A 21,714-nucleotide genomic window follows, 5' to 3' on the forward strand; every position below is an offset into this window, starting at 1 on the left:
TAAAACTCCAAAAGTATTACACTAGGTATATGCTGAAAAATATCCACTTAATAACTTGTCATTAAAGACAAAAATGTTACTTTAATAAATAATTTAGAAGGCCACATTCTAAAAACACTGTTAGATTAATTATAAATTATAGCTTTAATTGGGGGAAGGGAAGCAATAGAACTGAGGTCACAAAAAGACTTAAAGAATACATTCATTTATTTTACAGACTAAAATATGTCATTAGATCATCACAACAAAAAATGTAATTACAGGCGGATATTCATTCAGAATTTCTAGCTGATCATAATGCTCCTATTTACTTTAGAAATTCAGAAAGGCATAAATTTATAATATTCTAGCTATGTTTAATACTAATGCAACAACCAAAATAAAGAAATGCAAGCAGGTTACATCTATTATGCCCTTGAATCTACCGTTATACAAAGCAAGCACTGGAAGAGGACTTTCATGAGATAGTGTTTTGCTCTAAAACTGTATACATAATAATACTGGCTAACATCTGCTGAGTGTTTACCACTATACACCAAGCACTGGCATATCTCATTTAGTCCTTACAGTAACTCTGCAGCAGGTGCTACTGTCACCTACATTTTATACATGTGGAAAGGGAGGCACAGACGTTTACAGACAGCCAGTAAGGAGGCAAGCAAAGATTTGAAGCTGAACAGTCTGCTCTTTGGAACCCATGTGCTTTATACCAAGTTTCAGCATAGATGAAGTCCTTCAACTGGCCATCAACCACACTCATCTCAACAGTAAAGATAATACAAAGACATGTAAGCTTTCAGCAGTGGACTAAAGCTGTATACATGAATGAACAATAAAACAGAGCAACCAAAAAAATCTTGAGCTCACAAAACATCATGGCCTATGCCAGCAAAAGCTGGAAAATCATGTATGAAAATATTCTCTCTTTGATCTAGATTTTCAAATACCATCCTTATTACAAAATATACTCACAAATGTTTCCAGTGATGCATTTGTTACTATTTGAACTATGTTTTGCCCATGGGTGTTAGCCAGTGGAATGCTCTCTATTCTGCCTTCTTTGTGTCTGGCAAGCAGCAGGGCTGGGAGAGTTACAGCATATTTATTTGACCTATAGAGAAACGTAGTATTAACATTTCCAACCAAAATACAGCAAGTCATCAAAAACATGAACAATAAAGCCAAGAAGTCACAATGGAGGGAGCAAAAGGGAAGCCCTACTAAGGAAAAAAAAAAATGAAAAAATGAACTCCATTTCCAAACAACTTTTCTTCTATGTGAAGCTATCTGAGCAAGTTCAATAGCCTTGACAACCTAGATTAGAAGAAAGCAACAGATAGTAATCTAGCCGTATTTTTTTCCCTAGATAACTCACTCATCAAGAAAATATCTAAATAGGATTAGGAACACACTGAATGCTTCTCAACATTTTGGACTATTCCCCAAATTGCTCAGTAAGGAGACAGGCATTTATTAGAATAGGCCTGTCATTTGCCAGGCACTATACCAGGTGCTTCTAGTTAAGTTTTTATTTAACCTTCAGAACAGTTCTATAACTGGACTCAGAGAGTGATAAACAGCAGAGACAGAATTCACACTGAGGTATTCCAGATAGAGTCTGTGCTCTCTCTACTGAAAGAGAGGCCAAATCTGCTCCCTCCTACCACCAGCTCTGCTAACTAAACCTAAAAGAAAATCACTAAATGGGAAAAAATGCTTTGTGTGAAAGTACTGATGAGGTGGCCACATTTATAGCATGTAAAAGCTTAATTCATGATAAAACAGATCTAGATGTTATAGCATGATATGCATTAGTAGAGAACCCAATCTTCAGATTACCTGGAAAGACCTCTCAGTGGACCAGTTGGTTATAAACAAAACATACTCTGCAAAGTCCTGGTCTCAAAGACAGTGGGTGACTGTACAGGTGTCAGATGAATAGGTCTCATATTTCCTAAAGATCTGGAGTTCAGTAACTGATTTCATGAATAGAACAGGAGCTCTATCATCCCCAAAGGCATTATGTCACCCGTGTTCAGGAAGAAAGATTTAAGCTCAGAAATCACAAATACAAATAATACAGTCAGAGGATAAGAAAAACAAATTCTGCATGCATCTGAAGATGAGTCATTCATGCAGAATGTGATATGTATTAATAATGTCCGAATTTTCAGTTCAGTCCTTCATTCTGCAGCAACTAAAATCTTTGAGAGGCCACAGGAACTCTGAATTCTACACATAAAGCAACTTAAGTGGCTAAAAAAAAAAGCACTGCTTAAGTGTATGTCTGCAATAACAAAATTAAATAGAACTATCAGTTCATCACCTAAAACTCTGAGAGAAATATGGAAAAATTCAGTGGCAAATCAAAACAGACACTCAAGAAATAAAATTCCTCAAACAATTATGACAACTGCAAGGAATTAAAATTGTAAGCAATAGAACACAAAAAGGAAAAATTTTATAGGAAGATGAAGTAGTATGAACCCAAGGCTGCCCCACAGGGGTGGCTCTAAGCCTAAAGTAGAATTTTGAATAGCTAAAAATTCTAAATAGCCAGGTGGTACTTTTCAGATCTTCCTGGAAGGAAATTAAAAATTTAGTTATGTTGCTACATTATTTTCCTTCATCAACTGCATAAAGACAAGAAATACATTATTTTGCAAACTTCTTCCTCCCTAAAATTAGAAGACCAACAGACTTACAGTATTGAAACATCTTCTCCAGAATAAATTCCTGTGATAACACATCCTTTTAGGTAGTTTCCTGCTTCAATGAACTCTTCTTTTGCTATAAATACACAGACCAGACAAAAATCTGAAACCTTAAAGTTACATGTGCTATTCAACTGACAAATGGATTTATAAATGACAGTGCTTTATTATTAATTATAAAAATATTTAAGTGCAGACCTTACCTAACTGGTTCTAAAGTCTGTTTTCTTTTTATAACATTTGATTACTACAGAAATGTACATTGATATAAAACAACTATGGTTCTATAAATAAATGTATTCTAACTGTACAGTTGACCCTTGAAAACATGCATTTGAATGGTATGGGTCCACCTATATGTGAATTTTTTAGACGTTTTTTTTTTAACCTAAGTGCAAGGAAAAGTTTGTGTTCAATTAGAAGTGACAATATGTGGAATCAAAAGAAGTAGGGTTTGAGTCCTAATTCTATCCAAAATGTTTGCGCTTCCTGCCCTTGGGTGGGTCATTTACCAATTCCTTTGTTTTGAGGCAGAAGCAGCAGTATGGGGATTTTCATCTGCACAGGGGGTCAGTGTCCCTAACCCCCTCAGTTTCAAGGGTCAACTGTAATTTATAAAGTTTATAGGATTCTAATCATACAGAATTACTGAATAAGTATTTATTGCTTTTTAATTTACTTCTAAGGCAGGGTAAATGGGCACAGCTATACTATATGTGGCCTGGAAAGAAAAGCAGGTATGTGAAATGGTAACACATATTATAACCACAATAACTTAAAAGTGCCTATATGCATAGAAAAAAATAAAATAATGTCTTGTTAGGGTTCTACAGTTGTGATTTGTATCTTCTTTATTTCCTGTATTTTCTATAATATGCTTTTGTTACTTTTAAACTTTGATTAATTTGTATATCAATCTTTTCTCATTTATTAGGAAATACATATTCACAATAAGAACTATTATTTCTGTAGGTTTCTAAATATGTTTTCATAGATAATAGCATATTCTGGATCTTAAAACCAGGAAGTGAGCCTGAATTAAGCAGTTGTAAACTAATGAGAAAAGAGCAAAGGTGGCCTTATATAGATGATATATTCTTGCCAGATGATAGCTCAGCTCGCTACACAAAAGGTTCAAGGCAGTTCAAATAGAAAAACGGTGATGGAAGAATTGAGTCATAAAGCCCCTAGTAGGCTGAACCCAAAAGTTCTGTACCTGAGCAGTCAGCATTATATTCAACATACTGGGTAACCGCAAGATTGTTTTCTTTAAAAAGGATGCATACTTTCCACAAGATTGAGAAACACTGTAGGAAAGCAACTAACTAGAGTGGCAGAATCCACCAGCAGGCAGCACTGAGAGCTCATTTATAACCACAAATTTAATGAGAAACCAGTAACCCAGCCTGTGTTATACCAAAGTAGAAAAAGATTCATAAGAAAACTAGGCAAACTGCAAAGAACTGACTGCCTATACTTCCATATCTAAAAATTTCTCTAAAATCAGATCAATAATTGATGATTGTTATCTAAAGCAATGACATAATAGAGTGTGTTTCAGCTTCTTTTTTGATAAGAAACAGTGGAAAATGACACTAATATTCTCATATATTATCCTCATGCAGAAGACTCTAAGCTCATGAACAGGTTTCTTGAACAGCTCTTCATGAAACCACTTGTACATAAATACTAAGTTCCTTGTGAAATGGGAGCATTTTAGACTATAGACCTCAGATGCATACCCATTCCCATTAAACCAAAGTGTAAATTCTCCTTTGAATCTTTAAAACTCGGCACATTCTCCTCCTTGGTGAAAACTGCACATATGTCAGAATACAGCAACCCCAAATATAAGGAAATAATTGGTTATCTACATAAAAATTTTTAACTACTATAAATATCCTTGGGATGTAATATTAATAGTAACCTACAATATTTACTTGTTTTAACTTAAACATATTTTAATTGCATAAAATAAATACATTAATTTAGTAATACTGCTTTTTTCCACTGTCACATTTTATTACACAGTTATGTTTACACACACATATATAGATACATCCATAATTTAGCTCTGTCTCTATATTTTACCTCTCCAGCAAGAACATACCAATAACTAAAAGCACTCCCAACTCCTAGATCTCGGCTTCTAAATTCAATGTTCTACTAAAAGGAAACTTAACTCCTTGGCAAAATGGCTGATTCCAGGAATGGGGCTGGGAACATCTTGTGCCAAAGGGACACATTCAACAAATGATGCAGGGAGTTCCTATCATGGCTCAGCAGAAATGAACCCAACTAGCATCAATGAGGATGCAGGTTCGATCCTTGACCTCACTCAGTGGGTCAAGGATCCAGCATTGCCATGAGCGAGCTGTGGTGTAGGTTGCAGACGCAGCTCAGATCCAATGCTGCTATGGCTGTGGTGTAGTCTGGCGGCTACAGCTCTGTTTGGACCTCTAGCCTTGTAACCTCTATATGCCACGGGTGTGGCCCTAAAAAGACAAAAGACAAAAAAAAAAAAATGATGGAAACATCAGAAGGATACAGGTATTCAGAGACACCAAAAACAAACAAACAAACAAACAAAAAAACATAGTCAAAATGCCAGGATACTCTAAGCAAAGTATGGCAGTAACTGATTATAATTTACTGAATAAAGTAACTCAGCCATCCATACTGATAAACACACAGAAGGAAAAGCTCTTTTGATTTTTTCTTTTTTTAGCTGCACCTGTGGCATGTGGAAGTTCCTGGGCAAGGGATGGAACCTGTGCCATAGCAGCAGTTGGAACCACTGCAGTGACGATGCTGGATCCTTAACCTGCTGCACCATAAGGGAACCTCCAAGAAGAAAAAGATCTAAGACAGGATTAAGATGGTGGAATAGAAGGATTGAAGCTCACTTCTCTCATAAAAACAACAAAATTACAACCAAATGCTGAACAACCTTCAACCAAATGAATTGGAAACTTTCAAAAAGATATCCTACTCCAGAAGACAAAGAGGAGGCCACATCAAGATGGTAGGAGGGGCGATTAAGCAACCCCATACCCGCCAGGTGGGCAGCCCACAGACTGGAAAGAAACTATCAAAGAGATTCACCTACAGGAGTGAGAGTTCTGGGCCCCACGTCAAGTCCCCACGGCTGGGGATCTGGACTGGGAAAAAGAACCCCCGGAACATCTGGCATTGAAGGCCAGTGGGGCTGGTGTGCAGGAGCTCCAGGGGACTGGAGGAAACGGAGATTCCCATTCTTGAAAGGCACACACAGACTTTCATGTGCACTGGGTCCCAGGGCAAAGAGGCAGCTCCAGAGGAATCTGGGTTGGACCTGACTGCAGTTCTTGGAAGATCTCCTGGGAAAATAGGGGGTCACTGTGGCTTGTGGGGGAAGGACATTGGAGGCAAAGGTCTCGGGAATATTCATCAGCCTGTGTTCCTCTAGAGGTGGCCATTTTGGGAAAATCTAGCCCTACGCATCAGTGCTGAGAAGGCCCAGGCCAGACAATAGTCCAGGTAGGATCACAGCCTCACCCATCAGTAAACAAGCTGCCTAAAGACCCCTCCAGGCACAGCAGCTGCCTCTAATCTCACCCAGAGACAAGGCCCCACCTACCAGAGGGATAGGAATCAGCTCCACCTACCAGTGGGCAGGCTCCAGTCCCTCCCATCAGGAAGCCTATAGTAAGCCCCCATACCAACTTCAGCCACAGGGCAGCAGACATCAGAAGTAAGAGAGGTTACACTCTATTGTCTGCAAAAAGGACACCACACCAAAAACCTATAAAAATGAAAAGGCAGAGAACTGTAACTCAGATGAGGGAGAAAGAAAAAACCCCAGAAAAACAGCTAAGTGATCTGGAGATTATCAGTCTCCAGGAAAAAGACTTTAGACTGATGATGCTGAAGATGATGCAAGACATTGGAAATAAACTGGAGGCAAAGACTGATAATTTATAGCAAACACTGAGCAAAGAAATATAAGATTTAAAACTTAAGCAAGTAGAGAAGCAAAATACAATAACTGAAATAAAAAATTCATTGGAAGCAACCAAGAAGGAAAAGATCTTATAGTAGTATGCAAACTAATTAAAATACAAGGAATAATGGAAATAATAATTAGAAATTTCCCACTTGGCAACTCTCATGGTAATACCTCTTTCAGGCAGTAGATTCTAAAACTGGTGTGCAAAAGTAAAATGAGTATTAGGAGTTTTAAATTATATCCCCACAAGATATTTATTAACTACAAAGGAAAAGTAGTAACCTTCTAGTAGAGGGGCCTGAAAGATACACCAGTGGTTAAGAGAGACATTTCAGGAGTTCCCATCCTGGCCCAGTGGTTAGTGAATCCGACTAGGAACCATGAGGTTGCAGGTTTGATCCCTGGCCTTGCTCAGTGGGTTAAGGATCCAGCGTTGCCATGAGCTGTGGTGTAGGTCGCAGATGCAGCTCAGATCCCGCCTTGTCATGGCTCTGGTGTAGGCTGGCAGCTACAGCTCTGATTCTATCCCTAGCCTGGGAACCTTCATATGCCATGAGAGCAGCCCAAGAAATGGCAAAAAGACAAAAAAAAAAAAAAAAAAAAAAAAAAAAAGAGAGAGAGACATTTCAGCCCTCATGGACTCAAATTAGTCTTCAAACCATTAAAATCTATATGAACAACAAATTAATATCTGATACAAAATAAGCACTCAGCAAATGTTAATAGTTAGCATTTATGGGTAAAATGCAAATGTACATTAAAATGTTAATAGATTCACAATAGCCTTGTGGTGTTATGTATTTTCTCATTCAACAGACGGTGAAAATCCAGCAACTGTAACGTGAATGTCTGCAAAAAGCAACAACAAACACAAAAGAAGAGGAACTAATATCTGACTGAAGAAGCTTAGAAATAGTCAATCCAGTGAAATGATCTGAAAGCATCATATCCAGATTATATCATTCTAGGACATCAAAACTACCTTTATATACTTTAACATTATGCTTTTGACTTCTGTTGGGAGATAATTACACGTAAATTTATACACACACACATGAAAAATTCCTTTCAGCATGTACATCAGAGAAATGTTTTCTCTACGGGTATGTCAGCACCCTGACTTATATTTTGCCATTTATTATATAATGATAAATTGGCAAAAACTTCATCTTTCTGTTTCTGTTTGCCACCAGATTGCTTAGGGTTAAGTTTTATGATCAACTGCAGTGTTTTCTAGATATTCTACATAATTATCCCCTACTTTTATTGCTTAACTCTTAGACTTGTTTTGAATGATTTGATTGTATTTGTGCTTTTTATTATCTGAAGACTAATTCTTTTTGGAATGAGGCCCAATGTCAGTAAAAAAAGAGAACTTCAGGATACCAGGCACCTGAAGTAGGTAGAAAAAAAGTCAACTGTGGGTGCAAAAAATGAGAAAGGGAGCTTCTGCTGTGGCGCAACAGGATCAGCAGCATCTTGGGATCTTTAACCCACCCAGCCTGGCACAGTGGGTTAAAGATCCAGCATTGCCACAGCTGCAGCTTAGGTTGCTACTATGGCTCGGATCTGATCGCTGGCCCAGGAGTTCCACAGGTCACAGGACAGCCAAAAATGGGGAAAAAAAAAATACATATATATATATATATATGAAAGGAAAAGAGAGACTCATGCAGTTCACAATTTTTCATAGAGAGAATACAAGTTAAAAAGTTATGCCCTTGAGAAGTGCCACTGTGACACAGCAGATTAAGGATCAGCTTTGTCTCTGCAGCAGCTCAGGTTTGATCCCTGGCCTGGAGCAGTGGGTTAAGGATCTGGCATTGCCACAGCTGTGCTTTGGGTTCAATCCCAGGTCCAGAAACTCCCATATGCCACGAGTGCAGCCAAAAAGAAAAAAAAAAAAGACTTATGCCCTCTAGGATTTTGCCTTCTAAGATGGTAAGCTGAGTTCCCATTGTGGCTCAACAGATTAAAAACACAACATAGTGTCTCTGAGGATGAGAGTTCAATCCCTGGCCTCTCTCAGTGGGCTAAGGATCTGGCATTGCCATAAGCTGTGGTGTAGGTCGCAGATATGGCTGGGATCTGGCGTTGCTGTGGCTGTAGCCCCGATTTGACTCCTACCCCAGGAGCATCCATGTGCTGCAGGTGCTGCAGCCATTAAAAAAAAAAAAAAAAAAAGGTAAACCATAGAGCACACATTAAAATTCTTATTATTTCTTTCTAGTGCATTCTTTTGGCTTTTATTTTTAAAGCTTTTGAAGACAAAGTAGAAGGGGAAAATTTCTAGACAGAAATTCATAGAAAGCAAAATTTAGATATAGTGTCTACTATAGACAATTATAATACTAGACATTGGAGATCTTTCCATACAAATATCCTTAAAATATTTCATTCAGAATTTTAAATTCATTTTAAATGAAAGAAAAATAAGAAGAAAGGAAGTTTGCTACATAAATGGAAAGAGGTGGCATGTGGCTGCCAACTAAAAATTGTCACTTGTCATCTGCCTCTATAAGGATTAGGTCACTAACCACTGCAGCTGGTGACCTTCAACACACCCTGAAAGGAGTTAAGGGTGGAGATCAGTGCTCTGGGGAAAACTGGCAAAACAGGCCTTCAGATACTTAGATATTTTTAGAAGATTTTATGAGCCCAATTTCATGCAAATCACATATCTAGAAAAGCACTAAAATCATTAACAGTCATCTGCTCCTTGTGACTAGCAGTAACCTTCTGCCAAAAGGTTGCATGTATCCCCTTCACCAAAATCACATATACTGACCTCTCCCCACCTCTGTGGAGCACTTCCTCAGGGCTATCTGAGAGGCTGTCTCTAGGGCTATACTCTTCATTTTGCCTCAAATAAAACTTAACTCACAACTCTTACATTGTGCTTTTTTTTTCAGTCAACATGATGAAGAAAACACTAAGGGTTTTGCTACCCTTAGTCAAGAGGCCATCCATACCCAAAGCCAAGAGGATAACATTCTAAGCAATACCACTGATCAGAAAAAATGTCTGCTTACTCTTTCTTTAAAACTTACTAAAAAGAGTTCCTGCCATGGCACAACAGGATTGACAGCATCTCTGGAGCACTGGGACAGATTCGATCCCAGTCGGGCACAGTGGGTTAAGGATCTGGTTGCAACTGTGGCTTGGATCTGATCCCTGGCCCAGGAACTCCATGCACTGCAGGGCAGCCAAAAAAGAAAAAAAAAAAAATCTTAACTAAAAGACAGTCTTATGAAGGAGGAAAAAAAGAGTAGGAGTTTTAAGAATAGAGAAGTTATAATATTAAAACACTATAGCCTATAATGCTATACAAAACTAACAAAGTAAAATCAATTGCTATAAGTGCTGTATCAAAGCTGAATGCAAAAACATTCATCTGAAATGCATCGAAAATAAGATGAATTAATAGATGGATGGATAGGTGTACAGATATGTGCCAAAATAAGTATATTTAAATACCAATGGCAGCATCTAGATGATAGTATATGGGAATTTACTGTAAAATCTTTCAACTTTGCTATATGTCTGAAATTTTTCATAATAAAATATTGGAAAGAGAAATCAAATACATATGTATTTAAATACATGCATATACACATATAGAAATGGATTTAATATGGTGATGGCAGAATCAAAAAGAGAAAAAAGGACAACTGTTAACTATTTAGACACAAATAAAGTTGGCCCTATTACCATGCACAAAAATATCTAAATGGTCAATGATTTTTAAAAAGGGGGAGAGTGTAAAAATCAAAGGGCATCATCAACAGAGTGAAAAGGCAACCTACAGAATAGGAGAAAATACTTGCAAATCACATATATGATGAGGGGCTAATATCCAAAATATATAAAGAAGTCCTGTAACTCAACAACAACAATCTGACTGAAAAATGAGCACAGGACAGAAATACAGTCTCCAAAGAAGAATCACATAAAAAGATGCTCAACATGACTCATCATTAGAGAAATGCAAATCCAAATTACCATCAGTCATCATCTCGCACCCATTGGATGGTTACTATCAAAAAAAGAAAAAAAAAAAGTAACAAGTATTGAGGAAGTGGAAAAATTAGAACCCTTGTATACTGTTAGTGGGAACAAGGTGCAGCTACTATGGAAAACATTATGCTTGTTCTTCAAATAATTAAAAATAGAATTATCAAATGAGGGATTTCCTGTTGTGGCTAAGTGGGTTAAGAACCCAACTAGTATCCATAAGGATGTGGGTTCAATCCTGGTCTTGCTCAGTGGGTTAAGGATCCGGCGTTGCTGTGAGCTGCGGTGTAGGTCGAAGATGCGGCTCAGATCCTTATTAATGCGTATGTGGCTGTGGCCAGCAGCTGCAGCTCTGATTTGACCACTGGCCTGGGAACTTCCATATGCTGCAGGGGTGACCCTTTAAAAAAAAAATTATCATATGAGCCAGCTATCCCACTTATGGGTATATGTTCAAAAGAATTGAAAGCAGGGTCCTAAAGTGGTATCTGCATATCCATATGCACAGCAGTATTATTCACAATAGCCAAGAGGTGGAAGTCAACAGCCAAGTGCCCGTCAACAGATGAATGGATAAATAAAATGAGTTCTATACATAGATAGAATATTATTCAGCCTTTAAAGGGAAGGAAATTGTGATACAGGCCACAACATGGATGAACCCTAAGGACATTATGCTGAGTGAAATTAGCCAGTGAGGAAAAGACAAACACTGTATGATTTGACTTTTATGAGATACCTAGAGTGGTCAAATTCATAGAGATTGAAAATGGAATGGTGGTTTCCATGGGCTAGGGAACAGGGAAATGGAGTTACTATTTAACATGTAAAGAGTTTCAGTTTTACAAGATGAAAAAGTCCTGGAGATTAGTTGCACAACAATATAAATACAGTTAATGATTAAGATGGTAAATTTCATGTTAGCCATTTTATCACTCACAATTTTTCAAAAAGAATATTCAAAGCAAGAAGACAATACAGAGTAAGAAAATATTATAAATTAAAGCAAGAAGAAAATTCAGGTGACTATTAACTGATAAGGATGATAGGATTTTCTACAGTTGAAAGCAATGGAAGACATCTCAAATTAAACTGCTACATATAAAATTATTAAACAAAGCCAAAAAGCAAATAAAGGAGGATAAAGCAAGAATAAAATGACAAAAGCTTAACATCTTTAATACAAAAAATTTTCATAGTAATTCCTTAGACAAGCACTAAAACCTTTTAAAAAAATAACATATAAAACATACATAACAATATACAGAAGACAAATATATTATCCTGTTGGGCATCCATATCCCTTCAACAGTCTAAAACCTACACAAAGACTCATAAATAAAAATACTTTTTTACAAGAGAATGGATATATTTATATGTATGACTGATTCACTTTGCTGTACACCTGAAACTAATACAACATTGTCAGTTAACTATAATCCAATAAAATTACTTTTTAAAAAATTCTTTACTGGGCTACAATTCAAACCTCAGTAACTTTAAGGAAATTGAAATCATATAAAGCATCTTTTCTGACCCACAATGCTATATGACTGGAAATCAACAACAAGAAAAAAACTGCAAAAAAAAAAAAACTTGTGGAGACTAAACAACATGCTACTAACCAACCAGTGGATCACTGAAGAAATCAAAGAGGAAATTAAAAAATACCTAGAAGCAAATGACAACAAAGATATGACACTCCAAAACCTATGGAATGCAGCAAAAGCAGTTCTAAGAGGAAAGTTTATAGCAATACAAGCCCACCTCAGGAAACAAGAAAAAGCTCAAATAAACAAGCTAACTTTACATCTAAAGCAGCTCAAGAGGGAAGAAAAGACAAGAGCTAAAGTTATTAGAAGGAAAGAAATCATAAAGATCAGAGCAGAAATCAATGAAATAGAAATGAAGAAAACCATGAAATGAAGAAAAGCAATGAAATGAAAAGTTGGTTCTTTGAAAAGATCAACAAAATTGATCAACCCTTAGCCAGACTTATCAAGAAAAAAAGAGGACCCAAATCAATAAAATCAGAAATGAAAAAGTAGATGTTACAATGGACATCACTGAAACACAAAGGATCATAATATACACCAATAAAATGGAAAACCTAACAAATTCTTAGAAAGGTACAATCTTCCAAGACTAAACCAAGATGAAATAGAAAAGATGAATGGACCAATCACAAGAACTGAAATTGAAACTGTGATTTAAAAACTTCCAACAAACAAAAGTCCAGGACCAGATGGCTTCACAGGCGAATTCTATCAAACATTTAGAGAAGAGCTAACACCTCTCCTTCTGAAACTATTTCAAAAAATTGCAGAGGAAGGGATACTCCCAAATTCATTCTATGAGGCCACCATCACCCTGATACCAAAACCAGACAAAGATACCACAAAAAAAGAAAACTACAAGCCAATTTCACCGAGGAACACATATGCAAAAATCCTCAACAAAATACTAGCAAACCACATCCAACAATACATTAAAAGGATTGTACATCATGATCAAGTGGGATTTATCCCAGGGATGCAAGGGTTCTTCAATATCCACATATCAATCAGTGTGATACACCACATTAACAAACTGAAGAATAAAAACCACATGATCCTCTCAATAGATGCAGAAAAAGTCTTTGACAAAATTCAATACTCATTTCTAATAAAAACTTTTCAGAAAGTGGGCACAGAGGGAACCTATCTCAACATAATAAAGGCTATATATGACAAACCCAGAGCTAACATCATTCTCAATGGTGAAAAGCTGAAAGGATTCCTGCTGAGATCAGGAACAAGACAAGGATGTCCACTCTTGTCACTACTATTCAACAGTTTTGGAAGTCCTAGCCACAGCAATCAGAGACGTAAAAGAAATACAAGGAATCCAAATTGTAAAGAAAGAAGTAAAACTATCACTATTTGCAGATGACATGATACTATACCTACAGAACCCTAAAGACTCTACCAGAAAACTGTTAGAGCTTATCAATGAATTTGGCAAAGTCACAGGATATAAAATTAATACACAGAAATCGACAGCATTTCTATACACTAACAATGAAAGATCAGAAAGAGAAATTAGGGAAGCAATCCTGTTTACCATCACATCCACAAGAATAAAATACCAAGGAATAAACCTACCTAAAGAGACAAAATACCTGTACTCTGAAAACTACTAAACACTGATGAAAGAAATCAAAGATGACACAAATAGATGGAAATACATACCATGCTCTTGAATGGGAAGAGTTAATATTATCAAAATGATGATACTACCCAAGGCAATTTACAGATTCAATGCAATCCCTATCAAATTACCAAGGACATTTTTCACAGAACTCGAACAAAATATTTTAAAGTTTGATTGGAAGCACAAAAGACCCAGAATAGCCAAAGATATCCTAAAAAAGAAAAATGGAGCTGGAGGAGTCAGGCTCCTGGACTTCAGACTATACTACAAAGCAACAATCATCAAAACCGTATGGTACTAGCACAAAGACAGAAATATAGACCAGTGGAACAGGATAGAAAGCCCAGAATTAAACCCACGCACCTACAGCCAACTAATCTATGACAAAGGAGGCAATAACATACAATGGATAAAAGACAGCCTATGATAAGTGGTGCTGGGAAAACTGGACAGCCACATGGAAAAGAATGAAATGAGAACACTCCCTAACACCATACACAAAAATAAACTCCAAATGGATTAAAGACCTAGATATAAGACCAGACACTATACAACTCTTAGAGGAAAACATAGGCCAAACACTCTCCAACATAAATGATGGCAACATCCTCAGATCCACCTCTTAGAGTAATGACAATAAAAACAAAAATAGAAAAATGGGACTTAATTAAACTCAAAAGTTTCTGCACAGCAAAGGAAACCCTAAACAAAACGAAAAGACAACCCACAGAATGGGAGAAAATCTTTGCAAATGAATCAATGGACAAGGGATTAATCTCCAAAATTTATAAACACCTTCTGCAGCTCCATACCAAAAAAAAAAAAAATGGGCAGAAGATCTAAACAGACAGTTCTCCAAAGAAGACATACAGATGGCCAAAAAAGATGTCCAACATCACTCCTCATTAGAGAAATGCAAATCAAAACCACTATCAGGTACCACCTTACACCAGCCAGAATGGCCATCATCAAAAAGTCGACAAACAATCAGTGCTGGAGAGGGTGTCAAGAAAAAGGAACCCTAGTACACTGTTGGTGGGATTGTAAATTGGTGCAACCACTGTGGAAAGCAGTATGGAGATTCCTCAGAAAACTAAATATAGAACTACCATTTGATCTAGCAATTCCACTCCTGGGCATCTGTCCAGAGAAAACCATGACTCGCAAAGACACACGTACTCCGATGTTCATTGCAGCACTATTTTCAATAGCCAAGATATGGAAACAACCTAAATGTCCATCGACAGAGGAGTGGATCAAGAAGGTGTGGTACATATACACAATGGAATATTACTCAGCCATTAAAAGGAATGAAATACCGGCATTTTTAGCAACATTGGATGGACCTAGAAATTATCATGCTAAGTGAAGTCAGTCATACAATGAGACACCAACATCAAATGCTTTCACTGACATGCGGAATCTGAAAAAAAGAACAGACTGAACTTCTCTGCAGAACAGATACTGACTCACAGTCTTTGAAAAACTTATGGTTTCCAAAGGAGACAGTTCAGGGGGTGAGGGGATGTACTGGGGTTGTGGGATGGAAATCCTATAAAACTGGATTGTGATGATCATTGTAAAACTGTAAATGCAATAAATTCATTGAGTAATAAAAAAATTCTTTACATATAGGAAAAAAGGAAATAATAAATATTATTTGTTGGCAAACAGTTAAACGAATTATGATATATTCATCCAATCAAATATTATATAGCCATGATGTTTTTTGAAGAATATTAATCACATAGAATGATGTACCCACTTAATGTGAGTAAAACACTAACCTAAATGCACTGTACTAGCTCAATTACATTAAAATGTAAAGTTAATGTGTAGTACATAAGTACACAGAAAAAAAAGAGGGAAAGAATTACATTAAAGTTTAACAACTCTAAATCATTACAGACTTATTTTTTCTTTAAACTTCTCTGTATTTTCAAAATTCTCTATACTTTAAAAAGATATTAATTCTTTTTAAAAAAAAAAACTAGTAAACAAGTTTTCACTATATATTACATAACTTAAATGTTTAATTCCACTTACCTGTTTTCATGGTTGGACTAAAAAGCCCCAGTACTGACAGAGTGGAATAGGAGATTACGTCTTTAAATAATTCCCCACTTAAATATTCTTCTGCTTCTTGGACAGACGTTATGTTCACTGGGCATGAAATCCTGCTGCTGGATGAATATTTAACTATATTCAAAATTAATTTTTAAACATACTTTTCAGCTTGTGAAAATATAACAAAACATATAAAACTTAGTATATTCCACAGGATAACATCTGACAAAATAAAGACAATTAAATACTATTCTAAACAAAAAAAGCAACCTCTTTAAACAAAATTTCTATGTTCCAAAATGATGGAACATAGCTAGGCTCTCCTCATCAGTGTTTATCCTGTGATCTCAACTCCCACCTCCTTAACCTGTTCAAAGTGTGTCAACAAAATATGGAAATTAGAAGTCTCAAAGACCTAATTTTTTTTTTTCCTTTTTCTTCTAAGGGCCGCCCCTGCGGTATATGGAAGTTCTCAGGCTAGGGGTCAAATCAGACCTGCAGCTGCTGGCCTATGCTACAGCCATAGCAATGCCAGATCCTTACCCCACTGAGCAAGGCCAGGGATCAACTCACATCTTCATGGATACTAGCCGGGTTTTTAACCTGCCGAGCCACAATGGGAATGCCTAGACCTAAAATTTTAAAAACCTCAGTGTGAAGCTGAATACTTACAGCTGGATAAATTTCAGGAGGTCTTCAGTTCCTAGCATGCCAGCATAAGATACTGGGTTTTCACCTCCCTTGTACATCTTTACAACAGGAAATTCAGTAACATTTTGCTCAGTACAGACATGAGACCAATCTGCACAGTTTACTCTAGTAAGCAGCATACTGGATGTGCCTAAGAAAAAAGGAAAATGCATATTTTATAAATGTTAATGTAGAAAACTCAGTTGTTGAGAACTGTCTCCAACTTCTCTGAAGCATGAAACACTCCTGCTAAAACACTCTCCTCCCTTGATTTTTTGCATCATCTTCCCTTGTTGGTGCGCCATCAACACATAATCTCTAGCATCTCCTTTCTGGTCCCTTCTGCAAGCTCTTCTGCCAGTGGAGTCAGCAGTTCCCAAAGTGTCAGTTCAAGCCATTTTCTCTTCTTCTTCTACACTCTCCTCTAGACAATCACAATAATCATCACAACCTAATAAATCCTAAATTTATAGTTTTGGCCAATGCTCCTCCTTAAAGTTCCAGACCCATGTATCCTTACTGCCTTCTCTAGTTCCACAAACTCAAGATGTCTAAAACCAGATACGGTTTCCTTCCTCTGCATAGTGGTGAACACTGCCATTGTGCATGACTCAGAAAGCAGTATCATCTTTCATTCCTCCCCATTCCTAAAAAACTCCACACATCTAATCACATCAATCAGCATGCCCTTCAATCTGACCACCCAAATTTTAAATATCTTATCTATCTGTCCATTTCTCTTTACTGCCACTACCTAGTCATCATTTCTCCTAATCCATCTCCCTGGATTCAATGTCGCTACATTAAAGCTAAGGATATCTTTTCAAAACTCAAACGTATTTTGATACCAGCCCACCTCCACCAATCTCTGCAGCCATGTCTTTCTCACAGATCTCTGCTTGAGTAACCACTTCAAGGAATCTTCCTCTGACTCCCTGATCAGATTCTTATGCTCTTACAGGACCATGCTCTTTTCCTCATCTCATTGTGTAGTTACATACTCATCTGTGTTGTATGATTAGAGCTCCCTGAGGGTAGGGACTCTGTCCTTTTTCCTCATCACTAGCTTTCCAGCACCTAGAGCTGTGCTAACACATGAAACACACTAAATATGTGTGAATAAACTACACACATGGAACTCACCTAGGCTTCACGTACTCCTCCTGTCTAAATATTATAATTTCTTTTTAGCCTAAGAAGGCACATAGTGAAACCCCAAAGGGAAATTCCTATTTGTTCTATACCAATACTAGTTGACCCTTGAACAACACGGGTTTGAACATATAAGTGGTTATGTGTGGATCTTTTTCAATAGTAAATACTGAAGTTCTACATTATCCAAGCTGGGGTGAATCCATAGATGTGGAACCTTGGATATGGGAGAACCACATATACAGAAGGCCAAAATCTGTTATATTTGGATTTTCTACTGTGTGGAGGGCCAACACCCCTAATCCCTGTGTTGTTTAAGGGTTAACTGTATATGTAAAGTTCTCCAAAACATGTAAATAATTAGGTGGAAAGATACCAAAAACCAAAATAACAAAGAACCACACAACTCAGCTACTGACAGGAAGGAATAAATTCTAGTAAGAGGAAACTTCAACAATATTAGACCAAAGAAGGAATCTTTGTATAATGATTTAGGATATAACCTACCTCTATGATTAACATTGTGAAATGCAATATTTTAATATTTTATCGCCAAGTTTTTTAGTACTGAAAATTTATTTTTACATTTTTTTAATTTTTATATTTTAAATGATTCTAAATTATAACTCATAGATGCAATAACTTCTTGCCCTAGAAGCAATTTGTTTGATAACAAAGGCAGGGTCTAGTCTGTCTTATTCACCCCTATAAACCTGCTGTAGCACCATGTCTGTTACACAGTATATGCCCAATAAAAATCTGTGAAATGTATCCTGATTATATCTCTTCATGAACAAATTTTCAATGTTAACACTGTATATATATGAATATTATATGAGCATATAAACAAAGATAAATCCTTATCCTTCTAAAATGAGATTCCACTCTATAAAGTTCTCTTAGCTTTCATTTTAATCACTTAGTCAATAAATATCTAGTGGTGCTTGTACTGGTGCTTGTTCAGATAGTGTGTTACATCACGTACAGCAACCCAAATATGGAATATGGTGTTATTACAAATGTTGTTGTATGTTGTTCTTTCCCGGCAATAAGCATCCTCAGTGGGTCTACCACTGCTAAAAATGTTATTGTTCCTTTGTCACTGCAGTCCAAGTTGAAAACTTTGATGTTATCTTTAAGATTGAAAAACAAATATCAATACCTATCATTAAAAGCTATGAGACTACTTATATTGAAGTTACCACATATTTTATGTTCTTTCCTATGATTTCAAACTTAATCATGTTTCAAATGGAATGGTCTAATATTCTAAGATGACTGTATAATTACACTCCACATTCTTTATCAATGCAGCAATTTCAAATAGGGATCCTAATTTAAAAGAAAAAAACAAACTCTTAGCTACAGATACCATATAATTATAAAAACTTTACATTTGCTGCCACCTTGTGACTGAATATAAAATATGCTTCAGCCTCTAGGACTAAGAAATGAAGTGTCTTCTTCCCAAATCAACATAAAAGAATATAGGATTAATGCCCAAAGTACTACAAATTTTTTATAATTTACAAAATTACAGTATAGACTTCAACAGAGACACAGAAAACTATTGCTACCTATATCATGCATTTCTATATTAAGCCCTACAAACTTTAAAATAATCCACTTATCTGATATCTAATTATTAAAAGGATTGTTATTCATAAAGAACATACTAATCAAAAAAGGAACTCCTTGGGAGTTCCCATCATGGCTCAGTGGTAACAAACCTGACTAGGATTCATGAGGATGTGGATTCAATCCCTGGTCTCAATCAGTGGGTTAAGGATCCAGCATTGCCATGAGCTGTGGTATAGGTTGCAGACTTGGCTCTGATCTTGCATTGCTGTGGCTGTGGCATAGGCCGGCACCTGTAGCTCCAATTTGACCCCTAGCTTGGGAACTTCCATATACCCCAGGTGCAGCCCTAAAAAAAAGAAGAAGTCCTTGGGTTGGTTACCTGCTTTTTTATTCCACAAACCCATACTACTCAAGAGTTCTTGCATTGAGAGGTATGTTTTTATTTGGTCATTAATAGAGAAGAAAGTAAGAGAATCTCTTTCCATTTTCATTTGGTATTTAACCAAATGGGTTGCGGATAGGGAGAGAATTCTACTATTCAGGGACATTATCCAATTACTATTTCATTATTTCCTTTCTTTGAATTATTTACCAATAAGGCTGGAAAAATGAAGAGAAAAAACTTAAATCTGTCCACAGATTGCAACTATAAAGGAGAATCTGAAATAAATAACACAATTTGCTTTATTAAAAAAAAAAAAACTAGAGCTCACAGTAACTACAGACTTAATTACCCCTTCACTTGGGAAATGAAATAATCAAAAGTTGAATCAAATGTGGTCAGGAAATGAATGGAAGAGAAATGGTTCAAAAATGATTTTTTATATCTCTGATGTTTTTATTACTATAGAACATGTAACACTTAGGGCTGACTTTCTGGAGTCAATTTCTTTTTTTTACAGTTATGAAAACACATTTATTATTAAATGACTATGGGAAAAAACTCTGTTCTACTGTGAGTCTATAACTCTGCTCCTAAGGAGTCAATTTCTTGAGTTCACAAAAGTCCCTATATAAGCTGGAGCCAGTACACATTTTCCACTGAATAAAACAAAATTTATGAAACACTACTATTTCAGCTTATTCATTTACTCAACAATTATTAAACATCAGATACTTTGTAACAAAATGCAATGCACCAAGTCCAATGAATTAAGTATAAGGCACACTATCCACCCATCAGGTATTACTAATAATGAAAGAAACTATAAGTTAGTGCCCCAAAAAAACTAAATGGTGGATCCATTCCTAGAGTAGCCAAGAATAAGGCTATTTAACCATAATAGCTTTCATTAATAAGAAAAACAGAGTAGGAGGAAATCATATTAAAGATACAAAGCATGATATATTCTGTCTTTTTCAAATTATTACAAGACATTATACTTACCTAATCTATCACTCCCTCTTTACTAACAGGCCTCCCTACTTCTTTTGTCTTTGCTGGGATGATGGCAAAGACATCTTGAGTCCATCCCTCGAATTCTTATTTATCTACCATCAAAACAGGGGTTTCACAGAGTACTTAAAGTAAAAAGATCCTGGGAGTTCTCTTGCGGTGCAGCAGGTTGAAGATCTTGCATTGTCCCTGCAGCAGCTTGGGTCACTGCTGTGGCAAAGGCTCAATCCCTAGCCCAGGAAATCCCACATGCTGTGGGCTCAGCCAGAAAATAAATAAAGGGTACATTTGAAAAAAAAAAAAAAAAAAAAAGATCCTGGATTTTTAAGAAATACCCTACCCATGAAGAGCTAACTTCAAGAACATTGGGATCTTGGATCCTTCATTAGACTATGAGACTGTGGAATCATCTATCAATTTTTTATTTAATAGTATTTAGTATTTATTTAATAATATTTAACAGTAACAGGCACAGAGTAGGCACTCAATAAATGTTTGCTGAATTACTGAATTCAGCCAAAAGTGTTATAAGATTAACTATGTAGCTACAAGGCAGTTTTATAAAATGAATACTTCACAAAATTTTGAAACTTATGGTTCATCAACTTATTAACCTCAGAGACATAAATATAATAGTCTGAAATTTTATGTGGTTTTCTACACTTTAGCATGCCACAGTTTTACAAATAGCTATAAGCTCAGAATCAAGAAAATAAACATGCAAACCACTGTATAATACCTTTCAACTTAACTGCCACATCAATATAGGACTGCAGAAGTGCCATGGACACTGCTTGCCCTACATAAAAATAAAAAATTAAACAGATATTACAATATGTTTATCTCTAAAGCAACCACACTTATACATAACAAACATAAAGATTTATGGGGAGATCCTATCGTGGCACAGCGGAAACAAA

General features: G+C 36.3%; 1 protein-coding gene across 6 annotated transcripts in view; it reads right to left on the reverse strand.

The window, feature by feature from the left end:
* The window catches only part of TXNDC16 (thioredoxin domain containing 16), a 99,446-nt gene that overhangs the window by 14,330 nt on the left and 63,402 nt on the right, over positions 1 to 21,714 (reverse strand). For 5 of the 6 annotated variants that reach the window (XM_021102004.1, XM_021101990.1, XM_021102006.1 and 2 more), the window contains 5 exons: positions 21,534 to 21,593; positions 16,648 to 16,816; positions 15,955 to 16,091; positions 2,706 to 2,790; positions 973 to 1,111 (listed from right to left, as the gene is read on the reverse strand). In XM_021102004.1, coding sequence (XP_020957663.1) covers positions 973 to 1,111; positions 2,706 to 2,790; positions 15,955 to 16,091; positions 16,648 to 16,816; positions 21,534 to 21,593 — 590 coding nt within the window. The remainder of the gene's footprint in view (positions 1 to 972; positions 1,112 to 2,705; positions 2,791 to 15,954; positions 16,092 to 16,647; positions 16,817 to 21,533; positions 21,594 to 21,714) is intronic. The other variant, XM_021102000.1, reaches the window with a different exon arrangement.

This window comes from Sus scrofa, chromosome 1, assembly GCF_000003025.6.
Source record: "Sus scrofa isolate TJ Tabasco breed Duroc chromosome 1, Sscrofa11.1, whole genome shotgun sequence".
Taxonomy (NCBI): Eukaryota; Metazoa; Chordata; class Mammalia; order Artiodactyla; family Suidae; genus Sus; species Sus scrofa.